Below are 23292 nucleotides of genomic sequence, written 5' to 3' on the forward strand. Positions count from 1 at the left end.
CAATCACATCAACATGCAGAGTCAGCAAGTTGGAGGCTCTAATGGCCAACCCCCCCCTTTCACTTCTTTTTCGAAAGACTCGGTGATGTTGCGACTACATCCAGCATTCATTCCCAAGGTCTGTTCGTCCTTTCACATCAATAAGCCCATCGTCCTTCCGTCATTTCATCCTAAGCCGCGTGTCTCAAATAAGGATGCCTTGCTCCATATGCTCGACATACGCCGCGCTCTTTCCTATTACATAAACAGAACCCATCATTGGAGGTGAACAGACAGGCTCTTGGTATCGACGGCACAGCGTTCCAAAGGCACTGCGCTTTCCAGTCAACGCATCGCCAGGCTTATTACTCTATGTATAACCACAGACTTATTACTCTATGTATGACATTGTATTCGAGACAGACTCCTGTCTTCTCAACTGCATGCGCACTCCACTAGAGCGGTTGCAACTTCCACGGCCTTTGCCAGGGTGGTCCCACTTGCAGATATTCGTAGGGCAGCCACCTGGGCTTCCAGCACTTCGTTCATGCGACATTACGTTATAGTGTGACGGTGGGCTGCGGACTCCATGGTGGCTTCTGTGGTTTTATCTACTGCAAAAATTAATTGACCTGGACCGCTTTTCGGGCTACTGCTATACAGTCACCTAGGCTGCATCTAGACTGGCATTATTTTGCGGAAATACTTTTCCGTTAAAAGTATTTCTGCAAAAGAGAATCTAGATTTGCATGGATGCTTTTGCGCAAAAAGTGCTTTTGCGCAAAAGCATCCGTGGCCAGTCTAGATGCAATTTTGCGCAAGAAAGCCCCGATCGCCATTTTAGCCATTGGGGCTTTTTTGCACAAAACAGTTCTTCCCTATCTACACTGGCCCTCTTGCGCAAGTATTCTTGCGTAAGAGGGCTTTTTCCCTAGCGGAAGCGTGAAATAATTTGCGCAAGAAGCACTGATTTTGTACATTACAAAGTCAGTGCTCTTGCGCAAATTCAAGCGGCCAGTGTAGACAGCTGGCAAGGTTTTGCGCAAAAGCAGTTGCTTTTGCGCAAAATCTTGCCAGTCTAGACACACCCCTAGATTGGAGCACCCATGGGGACCACTTGAAGAAGAAGAAGCAGTTACTCACCTTGTGTAGTATTGATGATTCTTTGAGATGTGTCCCCGTGGGTGCTCCATGTCCCGCCCTCCTCCCCGCTCCGGGTCTTCTATTGTTTCTCGTTTCAGAGACCGAGCGGTGAGAGGAACTGGTGGGGGAGCCAAACCGAGCACATTAGAAAAGACATGAACGCTGCGCGGCACTGCCACACATGCACGGTCCGTACGAATATGGCTGTGAAATCTTCTGATCAGCGGCACCAGGATGTACCCAACACCTATAGTGGAGCACCCACGGGGACACATCTCAAAGAACCATTGTTACTACACCAGGTAAGTAACTTCTTCTTATAGATGGGTAATTGAAGCCCAGAAAGAGAAAACAACTACCTTGTCTAAAAGTGGCTTCTGTGATCTTTGGAAAAACATTTGTGTTCTAAAAAGGAGTAGCATAGTTTCAAACAGGATTCTGAACTTGTTTTAGTCAAAGTAAGTCTTCTTTAAAAAAGTTTAAGTGGTCATGATCAATCCTGACAGTCTATCTGATTCACAGAGGAGCTGAGTCTTTTGTGTCCACCAGTAGAGAGATTAGTCTTTTAGCTTAAAGTATAGTGGTATTTGCTCTAGAGGTCCTACATTCAATCTCCATGGAAACCATGATGATGACTGTTATAAACACACCAAAAAAGAAAATACTTTCCTGTTGGGTAACTTTAATTTCAGATTAAAGAAAATAACAAAGAAAGAACAAATGTAAGTCCTGTGTGACTTGGAAGCATGCATATGAGGTGTTATTCTGTAACAATCTCCTGTCAGCATGGCTCCCTGACAGATAGATAGGGAGATGGTTGTACAATTAAACATTGTATTGCAAAGCCTCAAAGTTCAAAATCATGCGATGGAACCCCAAAATCATGGCATTTTAACATAGTTGTGTATGTGTCTTTTTTTTTTTAATTCCCTTGCCAAATGCCTGAGTGTCTGATAGTTGCAGTGGTGTCAACTCTCATATATTTGTAGTAAGTAAACCAGTATAGAACCCAACCAAGACCGAGGTACCATGGTGCTAGAAACTTTGAAAGCACAGAGAAAGAGAGTCTCCATTCTGAAGACTTTACAATGTAGTGCAGAACAGAGTGGTGAATATGTGACCTAGGAGCTGGAATGGGGACCCACGACTCAGCTCTTGTAGAGACTACCAAGTACCTATGGGATCTGAACTCATTTTAAACCATGCCAGACATGACTATAAATGTGATATAAATGTGAAAGTCCCTACAGCTCACTACCAATGTCCTGACACATCATCCCTGTAATGTTACACCTTTAAGAATAAGGCTTGCTTTCTGGAAAGATATTATTTTAATTCAACCTCTGACCATTCTGGAGTTTACATAAGCAAATCTTTTCTTTCAAATACTAACACTTTCTACTTCCATGCTATTCTTAAATGGACAGTTCCCGTTAACTAAAATGCAAACATTAAAAATGCAACAGTAAAATAAATATTGACATCACATCAAAATTCACTTCTCAATACAATCATTTGCATCCTAAAATCACTCTAGCACTTTTTCCAGTATCTTTTCACTAAGCATTATACTTGCATGTATATTTGTTTTCACTCTGCAGTCATGAGCAGGGTTTGAATCTTTAATTTTCTGAACAGCCATCTTCCATTTCAGTTTACAGTAATTGGATGGGGAGGGAATGGGGAAAGCATGCTGTTATCCTCTAGCTGGAAGAGCTCAGACAGGGGGACAAAAACACATAGAATGCCAGTGGATCTTCAGGTATGTGGGAGACAGCTATGGAATGCCGAACATTATATTTCTTGGGTTCTGGCTGTGGGAATAGATTGTGGTCTAGCAATGAGACAGCATAACAATATCTTTGTTTTGGTTTTCTTGGGGGATTGAAGTTAGTACCACTTGATGTAAAGCAAGCCTCCACCACATCTCATACTATAGGTATTGCTATATGTGGTCTAATCACTAATAGGTGATTCTGAACCATAATTGTTTTTCTATGTATTACAGAAGCACCTAAACTGGGAACATCTTAGAATTATGAAAGTCTGTGTGACAAACTGGATGAGGCTTGGTTCGGTTATACTAGGGAGTCCCAAGTGAAATCATTTCCCTACTGAATTCAGGGGCAAAGTACTCAGGGTATGTCTACACTAGCCCCCTAGTTCAAACTACGGAGGCTAATGTAGACATTCAAAGTTGCAAATGAAGCCCAGGATTTAAATATTCCACGAGGTGTAACAGTTAACTCGAACTAAGGACTTAGTTCGAGTTAACATTTGACTGCCGCATGTAGCCGCGGGCCGTTAGTTTGGACTAAGGGGATTTCAAAATGGTGCCCAGATGGGAAGATGCAAATAAAGCCTGGGATATTTAAATCCCAGGCTTCATTTGCAACTTCGAATGCCTACATTAGCCTCCCTTGTTCAAACTAGTGGGCTAGCGTAGACATACCCTCGTTCAATAAAAGGGGGTTAGGATTTCCCTTCAGTTTCTATTTCTCTTTGCTTAGTTACCTGCAATCTCTTGTCTGTGAAACTGGCGAATGATAGTTCCAGCCAGAAGTATGAGACTGGGATCACAAGGTGGTGAAAGATACCCAACCATAGTCACTGAAAGAGCTGGGACTAGGGTGCATGACCTCTGGGTTTGCAATGTAGGACATTTTCCCCAGTGTGTTCTAAGGAAGGCTCTCACATACTCACATCCTACTCCCTAATTTTTACTTTCTCCAGCTGGATAAAAGCAAGAGCTTGTCTCTGCAACATGAGATTTCCTTCAGTAGAAGCCAAAACTAAGTTACTCACAATAAATTTGTGAGACTTGGCAGCACTTTTGAGATAGAGCAAAAAATTGCTGAACCATTGATGGACAATACATAGTCACAGAAAACCTTCCTACTGCTGCAGGGTTGTGGACAAAGTATGAACTTGAATCAAGTCACATACTTAATTCACATGTAATTCGAGTGGAATCTTTCACACAGGTCTACTAGAGTTGTCTGCAACCCTGTACACTGGCATGAACCACTGTTTGCTAGTATCAGTGGCCTTCAGAGCATCTGCTAGTTCATTGTAGGTTGCTCTCTTTAGAATGGATGTTAAATGAATTAATTTACATTAATGCACCATGAAATGCATAATGCCAGCATATGCTATAATGAATTTTTCCTTTCCCCCGCAGCTCTTTAAATGTTTTAATGATTTGTAAAATGATTATTTGCGAAACAGTTAATTAAATAAAAGTCAATATCTCTCAGCACTGGGTATTCCTTAGGGCCTTTGATTATCAGGATGATTGAGTTATTGACGTGTTTCTGTTTCCACCAGATTTACACTCTATTTGTATTTCCCCTCTCCCACTATCACCCCACCCATTGCATCACAACCATCCAGGAGCAAATTGGCATTTATTTATTGGCCCACATGGAGGTTGTTCTGACCTACCCTTTCCTGTGAGGAATTTAGGATGGGATTGTGACTCTGGAAGTATATTAATCTCTAAGCAGCTTGGTGCAAAGAGAGTATGTACAGCAGTGATAGACAACCTAGGCTAGTGAGTGGCCCTCCTTCATCTCAGTGGGCCACAAGATTGTTGTATCCAAGACTGTCTCCTGTCATAAGCTATTTTTGCTAACTGTGCTTGCTGACCTAGAATTTGCCGGGTGTGCCAATTAAACCATAGTAGTGTTTTGATTGGATGCAGAGGGAGCACACAGCTCCCACATTCAATGTTTTATGCAGTCAGCACACAACTTCATTCACATGCCCTTGCTTTAGAATCATAGAATTATAGAATCATAGAATTCTAGAACTGGAAGAGACCTTGAGAGATCATCAAGTCCAGTCCCCTGCCCTCACGGCAGGACCAAACATTGTCTAGATCATCCTTGATAGATGTCTGTCTAACCTGCTCTTAAATATCTCCACTGATGGAAATTCCACAACCTCCCTAGGCAATTAATTCCTGTGTTTAACCACCCTGACAGTTAGGAAGTTTTTCCTAATGTCCAACCTAAACCTCCCTTGTTGCAATTTAAGCTCATTGTTTCCTGTCCTATCATCAGAGGCCCAAGAGAACAATCCCCTCCCCCCTTCCCCGTGACAGCCTTTTAGATACCTGAAAAGCACTATTAAGTCTCCTCTCAGTCTTTTCTTTTCCAAACTAAACAAGCCCAATTCTTTCAGCCTTCCCTCATAGCACATGTTTTCTAGAGCTTTAATCATTTTTGTTGCTTTTCTTTGTACCTTCTCCAATTTCTCCACATCTTCCTTGAAATGTAATGCTTAGAACTGGACACAATACTCCAATTGAGGTCTAATCTGTGCAGAGTAGAGTGGAAGAATGACTTCTCATGTCTTGCTTACAACACTCCTGTTAATGCATTCTGGAATTATATTTGCTTTTTTTGCAACAGTATTACTGTTGACTCATGTTTAGCTTGTGGTCCACTATGACCCCTAGATCCCTTTCTGTAATACTCCTTCCTAGAAAGTTGCTTCCTGTTCTGTATGTGTGAAACAGATTGTTCCTTCCTAAGTGGAGTACTTTGCATTTGTCCATATTAAACTTCATCCTATTTACCTCAGACAGTTTCTCCAGTTTGTCCAGATGATTTTGAATTATGACTCTATCCTCCAAAGCCGTTGCAACCCCTCCCAGCTTGGTAGCATCTGCAAACATAATAAGCGTACTCTCTATGCCAATATCTAAATCATTGATGAAGATATTGAACAGATCTGTTCCCAAAACAGACTTTGCAGAACCCCGATTGTTATGCCCTTCCAGCATGACTGTGAACCATTAATAACTACTCTCTGAGGGTATGTCTACACTACAAAGTTAATTCGAACTAACAGCCATTAGTTTGAATTAATTTTGATAGGTGCTACACATGCAAACCGCTAGTTCGAACTTAATTTGAACTAGCGGAGCGCTTAATTCGAACTAGGTAAACCTCATTCTACTAGGACTAACGCCTAGTTCGAATTAAGTAGTTCGAATTAAGGGCTGTGTAGCCACTTAATTCGAACTAGTGGGAGGCTAGCCCTCCCCAGCTTTCCCTGGTGGCCACTCTGGGCACCACCAGGGAAACTCTTCTGCCCCTCTCCCGGCCCTGGAGCCCTTAAAGGGGCACGGTCTGGCTACAGTGCCCATGCCAGGTGCAAGCCTGCCAGCACCCAGCCAGCAGACCCTGCACCTGGAACAGCCCGAACCAACCACCCGCTGCCACCCAGCCCTCCGCCTCTTCCTGGGACCAGGCTGGCGGCTCCCAGGAGCCTGCCCGGGGTCGCAAGAGGCGGGCACCCACCTGGTCTAGTGCGGAGATCGTGGACCTCATCCATGACCTCCGCACTAGGCACAGGAAAGTGGCCATCTAGGTCAGGATAGCTGGCCACCCAGGAGCAGGTTTGCATGAAAATCAAGGTGATCCAGTGAGACCCCCGACCCTGAGCTCTGAGCTTAGAACGGCTGTACTGGGTCAGACTAAAGGTCCATCTAGCCCAGTAGCCTGTCTGCCGACAGCGGCTAACACCAGCTACCTCAGAGGGGATGGACCGAAGATAATGACCAAGCCATTTGTCTCATACCATCCATCTCCAGCCTTCCAAAATAGAGGCCAGGGACACCATTTCTATCCCCTGGCTAATACCACTCCATGGACCCAGTCTCCATGAATTTATCTAACTTCTCTTTAAACTCTGTAATAGTTCTAGCCTTCACAGCCTCCTGCAGCAAGGAGTTCCACAGGTTGACTATTTGCTTTGTGAAGAAGAACTGTCTGTTATTAGTTTGAATCCTGCTACCCATTCATTTCATTTGGTGTTCTCTAGTCCTTCTATTATGGGAACTAAAGAAGAACTTTTCTTTATGCGCCCTCTCCACACCACTCGTGCTTTTATAGACCTCTATCACATCCCCCCTCAGTCTCCTCTTTTCTAAGCTGAGAAGTCCCAGTCTCTTTAGCCTCTTTTCATATGGGACCTGTTCCAAACCCCTGATCATTTTAGTTGCCCTTCCCTCTCTTCCCCTCTCCCACCTCCCTTTCCCAGTCTCCCCGAGTTTTGTTCAATAATGAGAGTTTCTATTTATGAACACACGTGTCCTTTATTTTGTACATCAGGAAGGGGGGCTAGGGAGGGGTAAGTGTAAGGAGGTGAGGGAGGAATGGGGTACGAGCCTCCGATGGGGAGGACTGGGGTGGCTCTGCAGGCTCCTCGGGGTGGAAGCTCTCCTGCAGCCTCCCGATTGACCCCCCCCCCCCCCCGGATGGCAGCCTGCGGCAAGTGCAGCCGGGCTGATGGCCGAGTGCTGTGATGTGCTGAGTGTGGGCATTCAGGGCACTCCAAGCCAGGACTGCTTTGCTGTCCCTCATTGAGTTAGACAAGCGAGCGGGGAACCCCTGAGAACTGTCTGTCTGGGGTGGGGGTCGGGTCCCTTTAAGCACAGACCTTGGCTAGCCTGAGACAGCAGCTCCACACTCTAAGTCCTAATCTGATGCCCTGCCAGCACTGCTTCCGGCTATCCTTAACCTTGGTTCAGGGTCCACTCAACGTGGACATGCTAGTTCGAATTAGCAAAATGCTAATTCGAACTAGTTTTTAGGTCTAGATGCACTAGTTTGAATTAGCTTAGTTCTAATTAACTCATTTGAATTAAGTTAGTTCGAATTAGTGCTGTAGTGTAGACATACCCTGAGAATGGTTATCTAGCCAGTTATGCACCCACCTTATAGTAGCCCCATTTAAGTTGTATTTGCCTAGTTTATTGATAAGAAGGTCATGTGAGATTGTATCAAATGCCTTACTAAAGTCTAGGCATACCACACCCACTGCTTCTCTCTTTTCCACAAGACTTTTTATGCTATCAAAGAAAGCTATCAGACTGCTTTGACATGATTTGTTCTTTACAAATCCATCCTGGCTGTTACCTATCACCTTGTTTTCTTCCAGATGTTTGGAGATGAATTCCTTAATTACCTGCTCCATTATCTTTCAGGACACAGAAGTTAAACTGTAGTTTTCTGAATTGTTCTTATTTCCCTTTTTATAGATTGACACAATATTTGCCCTTTTCCAGTCTTCTCCCACTTCCATGATTTTTCAAACATGATAGCTAAAGGCTCAGATACCTCCTCAGCTCCTTCAATATTCTAGGATGCATTTCATCAGGCCATAGTGACTTGAAGTTTTCTAACTTTTCTAAGTAATTTTTAATGTGTTCTTTTTGTATTTTATCTTCTAAACCTATCCCATTTCCACTAGCATTCACTTTGTTAGGTATCCCTTCATCATCAAATTTCTTGGTGAAGAGTGAAACAAAGAAGTTATTAAGCACCTCTACAATTTCCAAGTTTCCTGCTTTGTTTCTTCCTCTTCACTGAGCAATGGGCCTTGGTCAGTGTCCTTGGTCTTCCTCTTGCTTCTAATATATGTATAGAATTTCTTCTTTTTACCCTTTATGTCTCTAGCTAGATTCAGCTTGTTTTTTTGCCTTTGCCTTTCTAATCTTGCCCCTGCATACCTGAGTTGTTTGCTTATATCAGGGCTGGGCAAAATACAGCCCGAGGGCCGGATCCACCCCGCCAAGCCACCAGATCTGGCCCATGGACCACCCTGCTGGGACCCTCAGGCATGCAGCTGCCTCAGTTTAAAGTACAGTCCCTATGTTTCTCTGCTCTTCAGGGAGGGGGGAAGTTTCATGTGATCTCCTTGCCCCCAGCCCACTGCTCAGCTCCTATTGGCCAGAAACCATCAGCCAATAAGAACTGAGCTTAGCCAATCTCTCAGCTTGTATTGGCTGGAAACAGCCACACAATTGGAGGTGAGAGATTGGTCTGGGAGATGGGGGCAGGGCAGGTCTCTTCCTCCACCCCAGAGCTGAGAGCCACATGGCTCTCAGCCTATGTTTTCAAGCGGTCTGGGTCTGCAGCAGGCAAGGAGGTCAGCCTGCCTTGGAGGTGCCACAGGGCAGGAGATGTTAAGTTAAGTGTCTCCCAGCCAGAGCCTGCCTCGAGCACCCCTGCCCCTCCCGCACCTCAGCTCCCTCCCATTAGGTCACCATCCAAACCCTCTGCATCTCACTGCCCCAGGTCACAAAGCCTTCCTTCTCCCAAACACCCTATCAGACCCCACACTGTCTCTTGCACCCCAGTCCTTTACCCCGTATGCCCTTCTGTACCCAGCCTCCATCCTAGACCCCACACCCGCTCCACAGAAAAGTGCGGCCCTTGATCTCTTACCAAAATCTTGGAGTGGCTCCCCCACCAAAAATTATTGCCCATCCCTGGGTTATATTCTTCCTTTGTAATTGACCTAGTTTCTGCTTTTTATATGACTCCTTTTTGATTTTTAGATCATGCAAGTTCTCCTGGTTAAGCCAAGGCAGTTTTTTGCCATACTTTCTATCTTTCCTATGCAGCAGAATAATTTGCTTTTGGACCCTTAATAATGTCCCTTTGAAAAACTGCCAACTCTCTTCAGTTGTTTTTCCTCTTAGTCTTGCTTCCCATGGGACCTTACTTAGCAGCTCTCTGAGTTTACTAACATCTGCCTTTCCGTCTCTATTTTGCTGTTTTCCCTTCTATCTTTGCTTAGAATCATGAAAGTCTGATAAAAAAAAGCTGCCATTTGTTTATATAGTATCTACAAATGCATCCCCATCATTTGACTCCAGTATTTGGCAATATCATGAAGTAGTATGAAATGTTTCAGTTGTTTGCCGTAGGCAAATAGGTCAGAGATTAATTGTGAAGAGCAGTAAAATGAGGACATTAAGGGTATGTCTAGACTGCATCCCTCTGTCGGCAGAGGGATACAGATTAGGCAGGTCGACATTGCAAACGAGGCAGGGATTTAAATATCCCACGCCTAATTTGAATAAAAATGACCACCGTTTTTGCCGACTCGGCACTTTGTCCTCAAAAAGTGGCAGTCTAGAGGGGGATCTGTCGAGAAAGAAAGCCTTTTTCAACAGATCCTGTAAACCTCCTTGCAGGAGGCATAAGGGATCTGTCAAAAAAGGCTTTCTTTCTCGACAGATTCCCCCTCTAGTCTGCCACTTTTTGCCGACAAAGTGCTGACTCGTCAAAAACGGCGGCCATTTTTATGCAAATTAAGTGCAGGATATTTAAATCCCTGCCTCGTTTGCAATGTCAACCTGTCTAATCTGTATCCCTCTGCCGACAGAGGGATGCAGTCTAGACATACCCTTAGGGTGTGTCTAGACTACATGCCTCCTTCGACGGAGGCATGTAGATTAGCCAGATCGGAAGAGGGAAATGAAGCCGCGATTAAAATAATCGCGGCTTCATTTAAATTTAAATGGCTGCCCCGATCTGCCGATCAGCTGTTTGTCGGCAGATCGGGGGAGTCTGGACGCGATGCCCCGACAAAGAAGCCTTTCTTCATCGACACAGGTAAGCCTCGTGAAACCAGGCTTACCTGTGTCGATGAAGAAAGGCTTCTTTGTCGGGGCATCGCGTCCAGACTCCCCCGATCTGCCGACAAACAGCTGATCGGCAGATCGGGGCAGCCATTTAAATTTAAATGAAGCCGCGATTATTTTAATCGCGGCTTCATTTCCCTCTTCCGATCTGGCTAATCTACATGCCTCCGTCGAAGGAGGCATGTAGTCTAGACACACCCTTAATGTCCTCATTTTACTGCTCTTCACAATTAATCTCTGACCTATTTGCCTACGGCAAACAACTGAAACATTTCATACTACTTCATGATATTGCCAAATACTGGAGTCAAATGATGGGGATGCATTTGTAGACACTATATAAACAAATGGCAGCTTTTTTATCAGACTTTTTAGTAGAGTTCATTTGATAAACAATATATTCCACAGTGTTGAAAATGTATGGACAGATTCCACTGAGGAGTGACACACAAGTCCATTTCTAATGAGCAGTGCCAACTGCTCATGTGCTTCCTGATAAGTGTCTGTAGGAATCATAACAAAGAATTTTATACTGATCAGAGGTTATGCTACATTGAGTACTAAAATGATATAGCAATTTTTATGCATGCTGCCCACATTCATTTGAAACACTTTTCTTCTTAAATAACATCAAGAGGAACTTCATATATGTTTTGAAATAAGAAGTAATGTCCATGACAATATATTGTGGGGAGAGTCCCAGAATTCTTAGCAATGTAAGAGCACTTTGGGAGCTTTTCCTTACACTGCTCCATGGTCAGGGACTGCCCCTTCTGGAATGTCTGGAATTTGCCCACAGCCCTATCCATGCTACAATAACAAATACTGATAATTAGGAACCTGTAGAACATTTCTGTATATTCTGCTGTTTTTTAAACAACTACAATTGCAAAAGAGTTAAATTTTGTTCCTGATTGACATGTACCAAGTTAATGTTTAATTTATTGAGGTGCTGAGTGCTCTTTATCTATTTACATGGTTCCCATGCCCATAGTATCTGAGTACAGGCAGTCCCCGGGTTACGTACAAGATAGGGACTGTAGGTTTGTTCTTAAGTTGAATTTGTATGTAAGTCGGAACTGGTACATATTGTAGGGAAAACTCTAGCCAAACATTTCTCCAGAGCTCAGTTTTATTCTCCCACACCTCACTTCCCTCAGTCCTTTATTCTCAAGCTGAGGTGTCTGCTGAGAAAAGCCGCTCTGCGTCTCCCTGGTCTGCTGGGGGGGGGGGGAGGGCGCTAGCTTCGCGTCTCCCTGGTCTGCTGGGGGGAAGCAGCTAGTGCGGGGTTGCCTCACCCTGTTTGTAAGTAGGGATCCGATATAAGTCGGATCCATGTAACCCGGGGACTGCCTGTACTGTGAAAATCAATTGGGAGGGCAACTGTGAGGAATATCTTATCACTCTCCCTGGAATGGGCCCTTACTAGTATTAGCTATTGCTGCTTGATCCTAAAGTGCAGGGAAAGAACCATTTCTTTGAGTGGGAATTACATCTGGGAAAAACTACAGCAGGATTGGAAGTAGGGACCCAACCCACTTTGGATGAGGAAAAGGGGTATTTGCCAGGACGGTGGCATGTAAAATTAAAAGGCAGTAGAGGATTTTTTTAAACTGAAAACTGGAAAAAAGCCAATAGGTGTTGAGGAGAACAGTGTACAGCGAGACAACCTTTAAGGATAAATTCATTAAAGGGGGAACTCTATGTCCTAATGGACAGAAAAGGAATGAAGCTGGTAAAATACAGGTAGGAGCTAGTGAGAAATAGTCAAATGAAATAAGAGTTAAATATAACATACAAAGGCAAACAGCTGAATGTTGACAAAATGTACAGAGGAATTTTTGGAACAAATTAATAAATTAAACAATAATAAGTCACTGGGACCAGATGGCATTCCCCCAAGAGTTCTGAAGAAACTCAAGTATGAAATTACATAACTATTAAATACACTGTGTAATATATTGTTTAATTCGGTCTCTGTATCAGATGACTGGCACATAGCTAACATAATACTGATTGATCTATGGATGGATTTTATAAAGGCACCAGAGGTGATCCCTGCAGTTATAGGGCAATAAGGTTAACTTCAGGGCCAGGCAATCTGGTTGAAACTATCATAAAGAACGGGGTTACCAGACATTTAGATGAACATGATATGTTGGGAAAGAGTCAACACAGCTTTTATAAAGGGAAATCATGCCTCACCAATCTACTGGAATTCTTTGTGGGTGTTATCAAACATATGAACAAGATTGAGGCACTCCCACAAATTGCGGCCTATGAAATGCTTAATTGGTAATGAAAGAGGTGCTGGAGCCCACGCTATTTTTCTACATGAACAACTGATGTAGCAGTCCCACAGGTGTTGGGGCTGTGAACTGGTATGTCTAGAAGTAGTGGGGCTCATCCCTGGCAAGCTCTGACAGTGGACCTAAGACAGCTCTGTTGACTACAGTGCTGGACTATTGAGTCTGGTGCCAGAAGCAGCACCATCAACTTCAGCAGCATTACATTGACCAGATAAGATCTTGGTGCTGACTGTACTTGAGACATTTGCAATGGCAATACATTTACTCTGTTTTTTACTACTGGCATTTCTGGTGGTACAGGAATTGGCCCCCTCTGTATCATTAGATCATCCAGTACCAATATCTGTAATGCAGTTCACACATTGGCTACCTACTTCGGGACAGTCTACCCATCCTTCAGTATCATATAAGGGGAAGTAAGCACTGATGGTGTCTCTTCAGCCAGTGCCAGCTTCTCAGCCCTGGTCCCTGACAACAACCAAGACAGCCTCTCTGTGGTCAGTGGAAGGGGAGTTGTCATCTTCGGACTTTGAGATGAGCTCAGGTATTTCAGAGCAGGTCCCACCACCCTCTGCCTAGATCCTTCTTCTCTGGGTACCTTTGTGACCCTGAAATGTGAGCTTTTATGGGAATGTGGCCAGGAGATCACGTGTCCATCTCCTGGCCCTTTTGGAACTCCTGGGGCTCCCCATCCAGCTTCTTCCCCTCATCATTCCTACTCTGTCCAGTGGCCTTTGTACAGATGGGATGAGTCCTTGCATCAAGCCACCCTGACTCTAGTAACTAGGCTTCCTAGTTCGAACTACCTAGTTCGTGCCGTGTGTAGCCGCGTGGCACGGGGTTCGAACGAGCGGGGATTTAAAAATGGTGGCGCCCCGCTCATGCAAATGAAGCCCGGGAAATTCAAATCCCGGGCTTCATTTGCAATTGCGGTATGCCTACATTACCCCACTAGTTCGAACTAGCGGGGTAGTGTAGACATACCCTGAGTTCTTTACAGACTCAGAGACTTTGGTTTATAGAGGAACTAACTTTACATATCAACATCAGTGAGCAGAAAGCAATCAGATTGGCATGCGAGGTTTTTCTGCTACTGAAATGGGAGAAAGCCTGTTAATTTTCACAAACAGAACAATGGCAATATTATATCTCAGCAGGCAGGGAGGAGCTTGCTCTTCTCAGCTGTCAAAATGCAACTCTTTGGAAGTTTTAAATTGGTAACTCAATAGAGTAGGATGCTTCTTGTTTACTGGCTGTCCAAAATGACTTTACAGACCTCCCAAGCAGAATGTTTGAGTCACCTTGAGTGGTCTCTTTCCCCAGATATGGACAAATATATTTTCCTACAATGAGGGGATCTCCCTAAATAGACCTATTTTCAAAAAGATTCAAAGAAAGTGTCAGCAGATCTCTTACCATGAGGTCACAGCCTTGGTATCTTTCCAGACGTGGTTTTACTATCATAGAACTAGTCAGTGTATCCACAGGTGCACAATTCTGTTCTCCCGTGGGACCTAAACTTAGTGTTGTTAAGACCTCTGGGTCTCCCATTTGAACTTTTGGCTACTTACTACACTCTGCTGCATCTATCAGTGGAGGTGGCATTTGGTTTCCATTACCTCTTTCAATAAGGTAGGACAGCAGCTTGTATTAATGACTGGGCCCACTCCTGGCATACATCACCTGCATATTGGTGTACATAACAAATTTCATTCCATACATGCATATAAAATATTAGAGGGAATATTGAATTCCACTATGTAAATCCATAGTGTGCCCACACTGAGTGCTATGCCACATCTTGAAAGGCTTATAGTGGAAATGGAAAATGTTGAGATGGTTAAGGGTATGGAACCACTTTCATATCAGGAGAGACTAAAATGACTAAGGCTGTTCAACTTAGAAAAGAGATGATAGGGAGCTACTATAGATAGAGGTCTATAAATACATGAATGCAGTGGCAAAAATGAATAAAGTGTTATTTAGTCTTTCCGACAATACCAAACCCCAGGGTCACCTGATGAAATTAATAGGCAGCAGCAAGTTTGATACAAACAGAAAGTACTGTTTCACACAATGCAAAATTTATTATGGAACCCTTTGCCATGGCATGTTGTGAAGGTCAAAAGTATAACTGGGTTAAAAAAAGAACTAGATCTGTTCATGGAGGATAGGCCTACCAATGGCTGTTAGCCAAGATGGTCAGGGATGCAACCCCATAATGAGGTTAATTAGTGGGATACAGTAATACCAGGGTACAGAATATATCAGGATAAAACATATTGTTTTGGCAGGGGAGTGGCACTATATGTGAAAGAAATAATAGAATCAACTGAAGTAAAAATCTTAAATGAACCAAATTCTACCACAGAATCTCCTTGGATTAGAATTCCATTCTTCATGGACATTTTTTAAAGGCACCATAATACGAGTATTTTCAAACTTTGGGTTGCGGCTTATCAAAGTAATCCACTGGCCAGCCAGAAGACACTTTGTTTAACTGAGTGTCTGCAGGTACAGCCATGCACATCTGTAAATGTCACATTTATGACTACTGGAGGTATCCCAAAATAGCTACCCCATGTCTACACAAGCCACTCATTATTTCAAATATTTTTCAAAATAACAGGTGCACTATTTCACCATCCCAGTAAACCTCATTGCATGAGGGATAAGGGATGGATCAAAATAGCACATTATTTTGAAATTTGGTGTGTAAACATGCCAAATTTTAAAATAGATTTAAAATAAGATATGCAATTTGCGTAGTGCAAATTGCGTATCTTATTTCAAGTTTAGGGTGCTGTGTAGACACATGCTTAATGATTACCTGTACTGTTCGTTGCTTCTGGGGCTCCCAGCATTGGCCCCTGTCAGAAAAGAGGCAACTTGGTGAGGTGGACCTTTGGTGTGATTCAGTATGGCCCTTTTTATGTTCTTATGACAATCTGATGCCAGGAGGTGTAAATAGAGGTAGATCTCTTCAGAATTTCCCTATTTTGTGCACTCATCCTGAAGATCTGTCACTAGATACTTTTGGAGGCAGAATACTGGATTAAATGGACTATTGATCTACCCCAGTATGGGAGTTATTACTTTTTTGTTCAATTGACTTCAAGGGAGGCAGGAGCTGAGAGTTCTGCATTTCATTCCTGATTCCCCCTTATATTTTCTGTGTGACCTTGCCTCAATTTCCCCTTTGTAAAATGGGGATAATATAGTAAGATGCTGGAGCATGGGTGGCCTACTTGGTGGGCGAAGCAGGCTTTTCTCTAGAGGTTGTGGTGGCAGTTTGTAGCAGTGGTGAGCGTAGGTCCAGGGATCAGGCATTAGGCTCAGGTTGAAGCTGGAGTCAGGACTGAGAAGCCAAGCCACAGGTTGAAACCATCTCCAGGATTAGGAGCAGAGCAGGGAGGTAAAGAGTAAACCAGAGCAGGGAGGAAGCAGGCTAGGGCTGGAACAAGGACTGAAAGCAAGAGTACAGCAAAGGTAGCCGAGGGTCTGGCACATGTTGAGCAGCTGCTGTGGTGCTGCTGCAGCAAGGCTCAAGGCAGGGATGGGCAATAATTTTTGCAAAGGGGCCACTTCATAAATTTGAATAGGTGGTCATGAACCAACTCCACCCCCGGAAGGGGAGGAGCCTCTGACAGAGGGGTAGGGCCTCCCCTAGAAAGTGGTGGTTCCCTCTAGGCACCACAAATCCCTGGCTGGGGAAGGAGACTTTTCACGGCTAGTCTGACCTAGGGACAGGGGAGTGCACAAAATCTCTTTCCCCCTACACCCCTCCCTTACCAGGGGCGTGCAGTGCCTAGAGGGAACTGCCATCCGTTTTGAACAGCTGGAGGTTCCCTCTAGGCACTGCATGCCCCTGGAAGATGGCAGGTGCGCAAGGAAGTGCGCAAAGTCATTTGTTGTTGAAAATGAGTGGTGGCTCTCTCTAGGTGCCATGTACCCCTGGCATGGAGAGGGGGCCACCTGCTGCTTTGAACAGCAAATGACTTTGCACTCTCCCCCGCACCCAGGTCTCAGTTGGTCTGGGGGCAGGGAAGCTGCAGGGTGGGCTGTGAGCAAGATCAAACAGCTTGGCAGGCCCTAACTGGATTGGGGCTATGTCTTGCCCACCCATGCTCAAGAGTCTTCTGTGCAATGAGGAATCCTGACCATTTGGAGGAGTTTGCCTAGTAACTTATCTGGGAGCCAGCTGTGCTAACAATCACTGCCTTACTTCACAGAGATGTTGGGCGAATGAAAATGTTAAGGATTGTGAGGTGCTCAGACACTGTGGTGATGAACACCCCATACAGAGTATTGGGTCCGAAAGGCTAATGTTGTATATGTAAGGGGACTGTTAGCCCCTTACTAAAACTCTGTGGGAGTTTTTGGTTCACCAGCTCCCAGTATCAAAAGGGGAAGGGTCCATGAGACTGACAGACCCCAGAGACAATGGAAAGCAGCCAACACTCCAGCTCAGCCTGATTGACAGGTTGGACAGGCCAGTGAGGAAAGCAAGAGGCCAGGCCCCGTCCTCCCTGTGAGCTGGGATTGTTTTGGGTCTCTCTAAGCAAGGAGAGAGCTGAGAGACAGTCCAAGGAGTGCAAGCTGTGTGGAGAAGAAGTCCTGCAGCAACAGAGCCAGGCACACACAGCCCAAGGAGTGCAGACTCTGTGTTGAGCAGCAAAGACTGGCAGTGCTCAGAGAAGCCAAAAGGGACAGAGAAGCAATGCAAGGAGCTGGAGACTGGCAAAGCAGCACAGCCTACAGCTGGGTGTGGTGAGCAGCTGGGACCAGCAAAGTGCGGGGAGAGGCACATCCATGGCCTCTAAGGGGCCTGTAAGGAAGAGACTGTGGACTGTCCTTATACTCTGCAGGCTGCTGTTTTGATGTCCCTGTGCTTCAGAGCAGGGCTGTGTGTTCTCATTTAACCATTCTCATTTTTTCTTATTCTTTTCTCTTTAATCAGTTGATGTTTAATAAATTGTATTTGCTTAGAACCTTATGAAATGATCACTGGGCCAAGAAAGCATGCAGTGTGAGGAGAGCACCTCAGAGTGGGGACACCCTAACTCCTGCCCCTAGTGACTACAAGGTCAGGGATTAAGCCCCAGGAAACCTGGGCCCAGCCTTGTTGGGGTTTTGAGGACTCTGCTACTCAGGAGAGTGGAGGGGGAGCCCTCAGGATCAGGGAAACTGTGGGGTAAAGGAAGTGGGAGCGGGGACTCAGATCCTTTCGCTGGTCCATTTCACCGGGGTGGTATAGAAGCCAGGAAAGTTCTCCACAATAGCGGGACCATTCCCCCGCTTCCATATAACATTAAAAAATCTGTCCCTTATCCACCATATCATTTACGCATGTGCCTACTTTAAAGCATGTGTCTAGTCCCACTGATTTCAGTGAAAGTAACAAGCATGTGTTTAAGTACTTTCCTGGATGGCGGACAGAGTGCTTAGTGCATTACTGGACTGAGCCCTAAATAAACAAGTTAGCATTAGAGGATAATACATTTGAACATGTGGATCTGATTTGGACCATTCTTTTGGCACTGGCCCATTATTTTCTAGATTGAGCTGGCAGTAGTTGGCCTATATAAAATGCTGACAATTGCTTGCCTGTTGTGTTAAAATTGATTGCTCCAGTGAATGGTCTAATCAAGATGGCTTTATATCACTCATGATTTCTGTGTCACTCAACACCATGTGGGACAGAACATAGCACTGTTTGATTGTGCCCCTCTTTCCTGTTCATGTGCTTGAAAAGCTATTAATATTAATAAATACAAAATCTACAGTAATGATTTGCATGTTTAGTAGGAAAGCCACAGACAGCTAAACATTTTTCTGTGATCTATAAATGAAATGAATTCAAAAGAGGAGAAGGTTTACAGAAAAAGTTTGGTTATAAATTCATGATGAATTGGCCATTTCCTGTATTCTGGTGATGCAGATATTTTAAAAGAAGGCTTGTATTTTGTGATGGCTTTTTGCAAACTTTATAAAATGGAATATGTAAACACAACAAATCAACTTGCCTACCCCCACTATATTTAATTAAAATATTTGCAGACAATTGTTGAGCACATTCAGAAATAGGCAATCTAGAGTATTTTGTGCAGTCATCAAGAATTGAGACAGTGGTGGATAGTTTTTATACTATACAGTTACAGGGCCTATTTCTGCAATTGCTCTGAGTGAAATCCAAACTGAAAGTAAAGTCAGTGGCATTTTTGGTAGTCACCTAGGATTTCTCCCTCCATAATTTATGGCCTGATCTTGTGAGATGCTGTGGACTCTCAACCCTCTTTGAAGTCCTTGAGGGTTGAGGACATTCAGCACTTTGCAGTACAGGCAGTCCCCGGGTTACGTATAAGATAGGGACTGTAGGTTTGTTCTTAAGTTGAATTTGTATGTAAGTCGGAACTGGTACATATTGTAGGGGAAACTCTAGCCAAACATTTCTCCAGAGCTCAGTTTTATTCTCCCACACCTCACTTCCCTCAATCCTTTATTCTCAAGCTGAGGTGTCTGCTGAGAAAAGCCACTCCGCGTCTCCCTTGTCTGCTGTGGGGGAGCGCTAGCTTCGTGTCTCCCTGGTCTGCTGGGGGGGCGCAGCTAGTGCGGGGTTGCCTCACCCCGTTTGTAAGTAGGGATCCGATGTAAGTCGGATCCGTGTAACCCGGGGACTGCCTGTACTAAGCCATTGGCTTCCACACCTAAATCCTAAGTGTGGAGTAGAAGCAAGATTGGATTCCTGTATGTCCAGACTCATGCTTATAAGTAGAAGTAATAGCATTATGCTGTGAGTATCTTTTGTTTTACTTTAATTTTTTTCTATAGTCTGCAGTTTCTGATGGGTCAGATGGATCTGCACTATGTGATGAACACAATAAGGAGAATCAATCTTTTGAAAATCCTTCTGTAGACACTGCAACAAAGGTAAGACCTGTGGTTATTTTTATTGTGTGAGGAACTACATTAGTGACCTTTGTTACAGTTTCTTTGAAGATGAAATGTATAAAGCAGATTGAGTATTTGGTTCTTGTAATAATCTCTTGGTTTTTAATGAATTTACGTTGTTGAGAAGGTTTGGATCAGGTTTATAATAGCAATTTTACTGGTGTGTTGCTAACTCTGTGGGTTTAATACTATTCCATTCAGGATTTTAGACCTGTTTTATGGTCATGAATGCCATGGATTTCAGAGAGTAGTTAAAGCCTCAGGGCTTCTTGAGATACCTTTATTTTCAAAGTTTAAGCAATGTTCATTGTGCAGGATACTCATTTTTCCTTAGTTCGATTTATTTAAGGCTTTATTAGTGGATCAGTGTAAACTGCAACCTAGTTTCATGGTAGCCAAATAAAAAATTGGTTAAAGCGGAATGTGAATGGGTCAGAAGATTAGATTATTTTTGTATTGACAAACTAATGATAGTTGTAGCAATATAAGTGTACGTAGAATAGTAAATGAAGCAGAATGACTACAAGGTTAGAATATTATTTACAATATTCATACAGTTTGCAGCAACAGAATGAAGGGCATTTGAGTGTTCCTGTTATAACATCTGTGATATTTTCATGTACTCACAGTTTGGCTGTGATAGGTCTCTCTGGGCTAAATATTACAATGGAAAGTTTCAGACCTGAAGTCATTCATTTGTTTCAAATTAAATAAAAAGATTTGGACTTGTACTAGCATCAAGTTGAAAATAAGAGGAAAAGAAAATAGAGGTTACCAGGGTTGGTATAATTGATTGATCTCTGAAGAGCTTTATTTCTTTAACACTGAAAACTTGCAGGTTATTTATTACTCCTTGTCTAAGACCTTCTCACTGGTTATGCATAAGCTTTCACATTGGCTTCACCATTTATTAACTCCTTAAAATCTGTAACATTAATGGTCCAGCATAGCTATCTGATTTGTCTCTTGCCACTGTGTTTCCAGTAGATCTCCAATCCTTACTTATGCTGAGTAAGCCATAAGTTCTATTCCGTGTAGCTAAGATGTGCAGAATTGGGTCCTGAGTTCTGCTGATTATTAGTCTGATTCAGGGAGGTTGCTAACCATCCTTAATTCTCATTGTAGTCAATAGGAAATGAGGGCATTCAGTGACTTGCAGGATCGGGTCCTATATATTGTGTTCCTGATATCAGGGTGAAATAATCAGCCCATTGATTTCAGTGGGAATTAAATGTGCTCAGTCCCTTATAGATTTTGACCCATTGTGTTTATAACTGAAGTTCCAGGCTTGGAAATTCCAGCCCAAATCCAGAGATTACCTTGGGTTTTGGTATAAGCAACAAACAAGGCCCAAATAATTTGGTTGATGGCATAGAACAGGGCATAAAATGTGACATTCCTCATTTACTAATTGGGGAATACAGCATCAATTGTGCTAACTCTGTGTCCACAGACAGAAAATGTTGTTCCCAGTGGCAACATCGAAAGGAAAAGTGCTACACGACACACTGCTTCATTTAAAGTCACAAGTATTGTGAACTTCTTGACCCCAGCAAGAAGCTATCTGTCCTACTTGCAACCAAAAATCTGCATAGAAATGATAATATTTACCTTGTCTTCTAAAAAAATGCATAACTAACAGGGATAAGCTATAAACGATATACAGTGAAAATCAAAGCATTTTAGTTTCACCATGAGGTAAATAATGCTATACACCAGTGCTTGACCATGGAGGGTGTACATAGTAGTAAACTAAGTTCCTGGTTTCCACTATGTTTTTACCATGCATACCATACCAGTTACCCTAATATGGAGACAAGACCTTTGTTATGCAAACTTGAAGATCCCAAATATGCTGAACACACAGGCTAGAATCCCTTCATCCTCCCCAGAATTCCCAAACAATAAGAAAATTAAAGGAGCAGATAGCACTTTCCTGAGTTCCTGATGCTTGGATTTTCCACTATGACAGAAGTTTTATTTTAATTTTCTGACATTTGCTAGTTGTGTTATCTAATGTGAAAGAGGCATTTTGTCTAATATTTTTTTTAAGTGGCCATGCTTGATAGTGACACACAACTATTTAGGCCCTGCTACGTATTTAAACATACATACAGCGCTATTCACATGTTGATGATTGATTGGATGTTAATTTCACTCAGCAGAGTGGCTGGGTTGAAAGCTGAGAGCCACTTTAGGAAGCATTACCCATGTGCTTTTACTGTTGGGCGGGCCACCCACGTAACATAGTATTGCATATTTAACTGAAGCACTTCTGTTTCATTCTGAATAAGAGATTTATGGGCGTTGAGATAAAATAGTTATGTCATTGTATGAAAAATAATAGTTATGTAAAACATTAAACACGAGTTGTGAATTAAAAAGGCCTAGTGCTTTTTAAAGGCTTGATTATCCATGAGCTTTGCAGGGATGTGGGGATAGCCCAAAGATCATTCCTCATCCTGTGCTCTGCACCGAAGGTTAGAGGTGTACCTCACTTTGTCCAATCAGCCCAGCAAAACTGGCTGGATATGCAGGGAGAAGTAGAACCACATGCCACCATTAGACCTTAAATGTGAAGAGTCCTCAAAAGTGTGTGCTATCAATAAGAAAATGGATATTTAACGTGCTTTGCATGTAAGTGCATTGACTGTGTAGTTATGTGGATAGATTTGTGCAAAATGGAAGCTCCATTGGGCAGCCTGAAATAACTAAGTTGTCTATGGGGCTAGAAGTGAAGGAATCCTCCCCCATAGGTTGTTGAGCAGAAAAGGAGCCATCCGACAGCTCAAGAGCTGTAGTAAGCCCTGCTCCTCCATGCTGAGGTGCAAAGTTCTATACAGTTGTGCTAACCTGTGAGCTGAGGTGCAATGAGACCCAACAAAGCTGACCTCTGTGGTGTTGTGAGAGGTTGTATACCACACACGGGCCCAGAAGGGATTAACGTGGACTTGAGAAGTCAATTATGTTACCCAGACAGATAGCGAGACTTAACTGAACATGAAACCAAGTTGGGCAGGAGACTACTGGTTATTCTATAGAGATGAGGTTCACAGCAGAAGGGGCCTGCAAGGATAGAACAGGTAGGATTTAATTTAGGAAGGCAGCAGTGAATGTGAGGGAGCAGATCTGGGCCAGGTATGTGGCCCTTGCCCTGAAAACCTAAGGTTAGAGCAGGTTTCTTCTACCAGCCACTGGCTGTGTTTGATTATCTTTTACCCAGAAGCTTGAGCTGTTTGGAGAACCAGGTTGCAGGAAGAGACTGCTGCAGCAATAGAGCAATCATTGTCAGGAGTCACCAGATGGGGAGACATCTGCCATGCAATGGCTGGCCACAAGGAGGTGCTTGTATGGTGGGTGAACTCCTTTACAGTTGCACAATGGAAAAATTACACTTGCAGTAGAAGCACAGGAGACTGATTGCTGTTCAGGGGCTGCTGCAGCCAAAAAGGGTAGAATTGCATT

The 23292-nt window shown here is 43.6% G+C and overlaps 1 protein-coding gene across 8 annotated transcripts in view; it reads left to right on the forward strand.

Moving 5' to 3' along the window:
- DLG2 (discs large MAGUK scaffold protein 2) overlaps positions 1-23292 on the forward strand; it is a 1584089-nt gene that overhangs the window by 257788 nt on the left and 1303009 nt on the right. For all 8 annotated transcript variants that reach the window (XM_075919430.2, XM_089775764.1, XM_089775765.1 and 5 more), the window contains one exon: positions 19708-19806. In XM_075919430.2, coding sequence (XP_075775545.1) covers positions 19708-19806 — 99 coding nt within the window. The remainder of the gene's footprint in view (positions 1-19707; positions 19807-23292) is intronic.

This window comes from Pelodiscus sinensis, chromosome 1, assembly GCF_052426305.1.
Source record: "Pelodiscus sinensis isolate ZL-2025 chromosome 1, ASM5242630v1, whole genome shotgun sequence".
In the NCBI taxonomy this organism is placed as follows: domain Eukaryota; kingdom Metazoa; phylum Chordata; order Testudines; family Trionychidae; genus Pelodiscus; species Pelodiscus sinensis.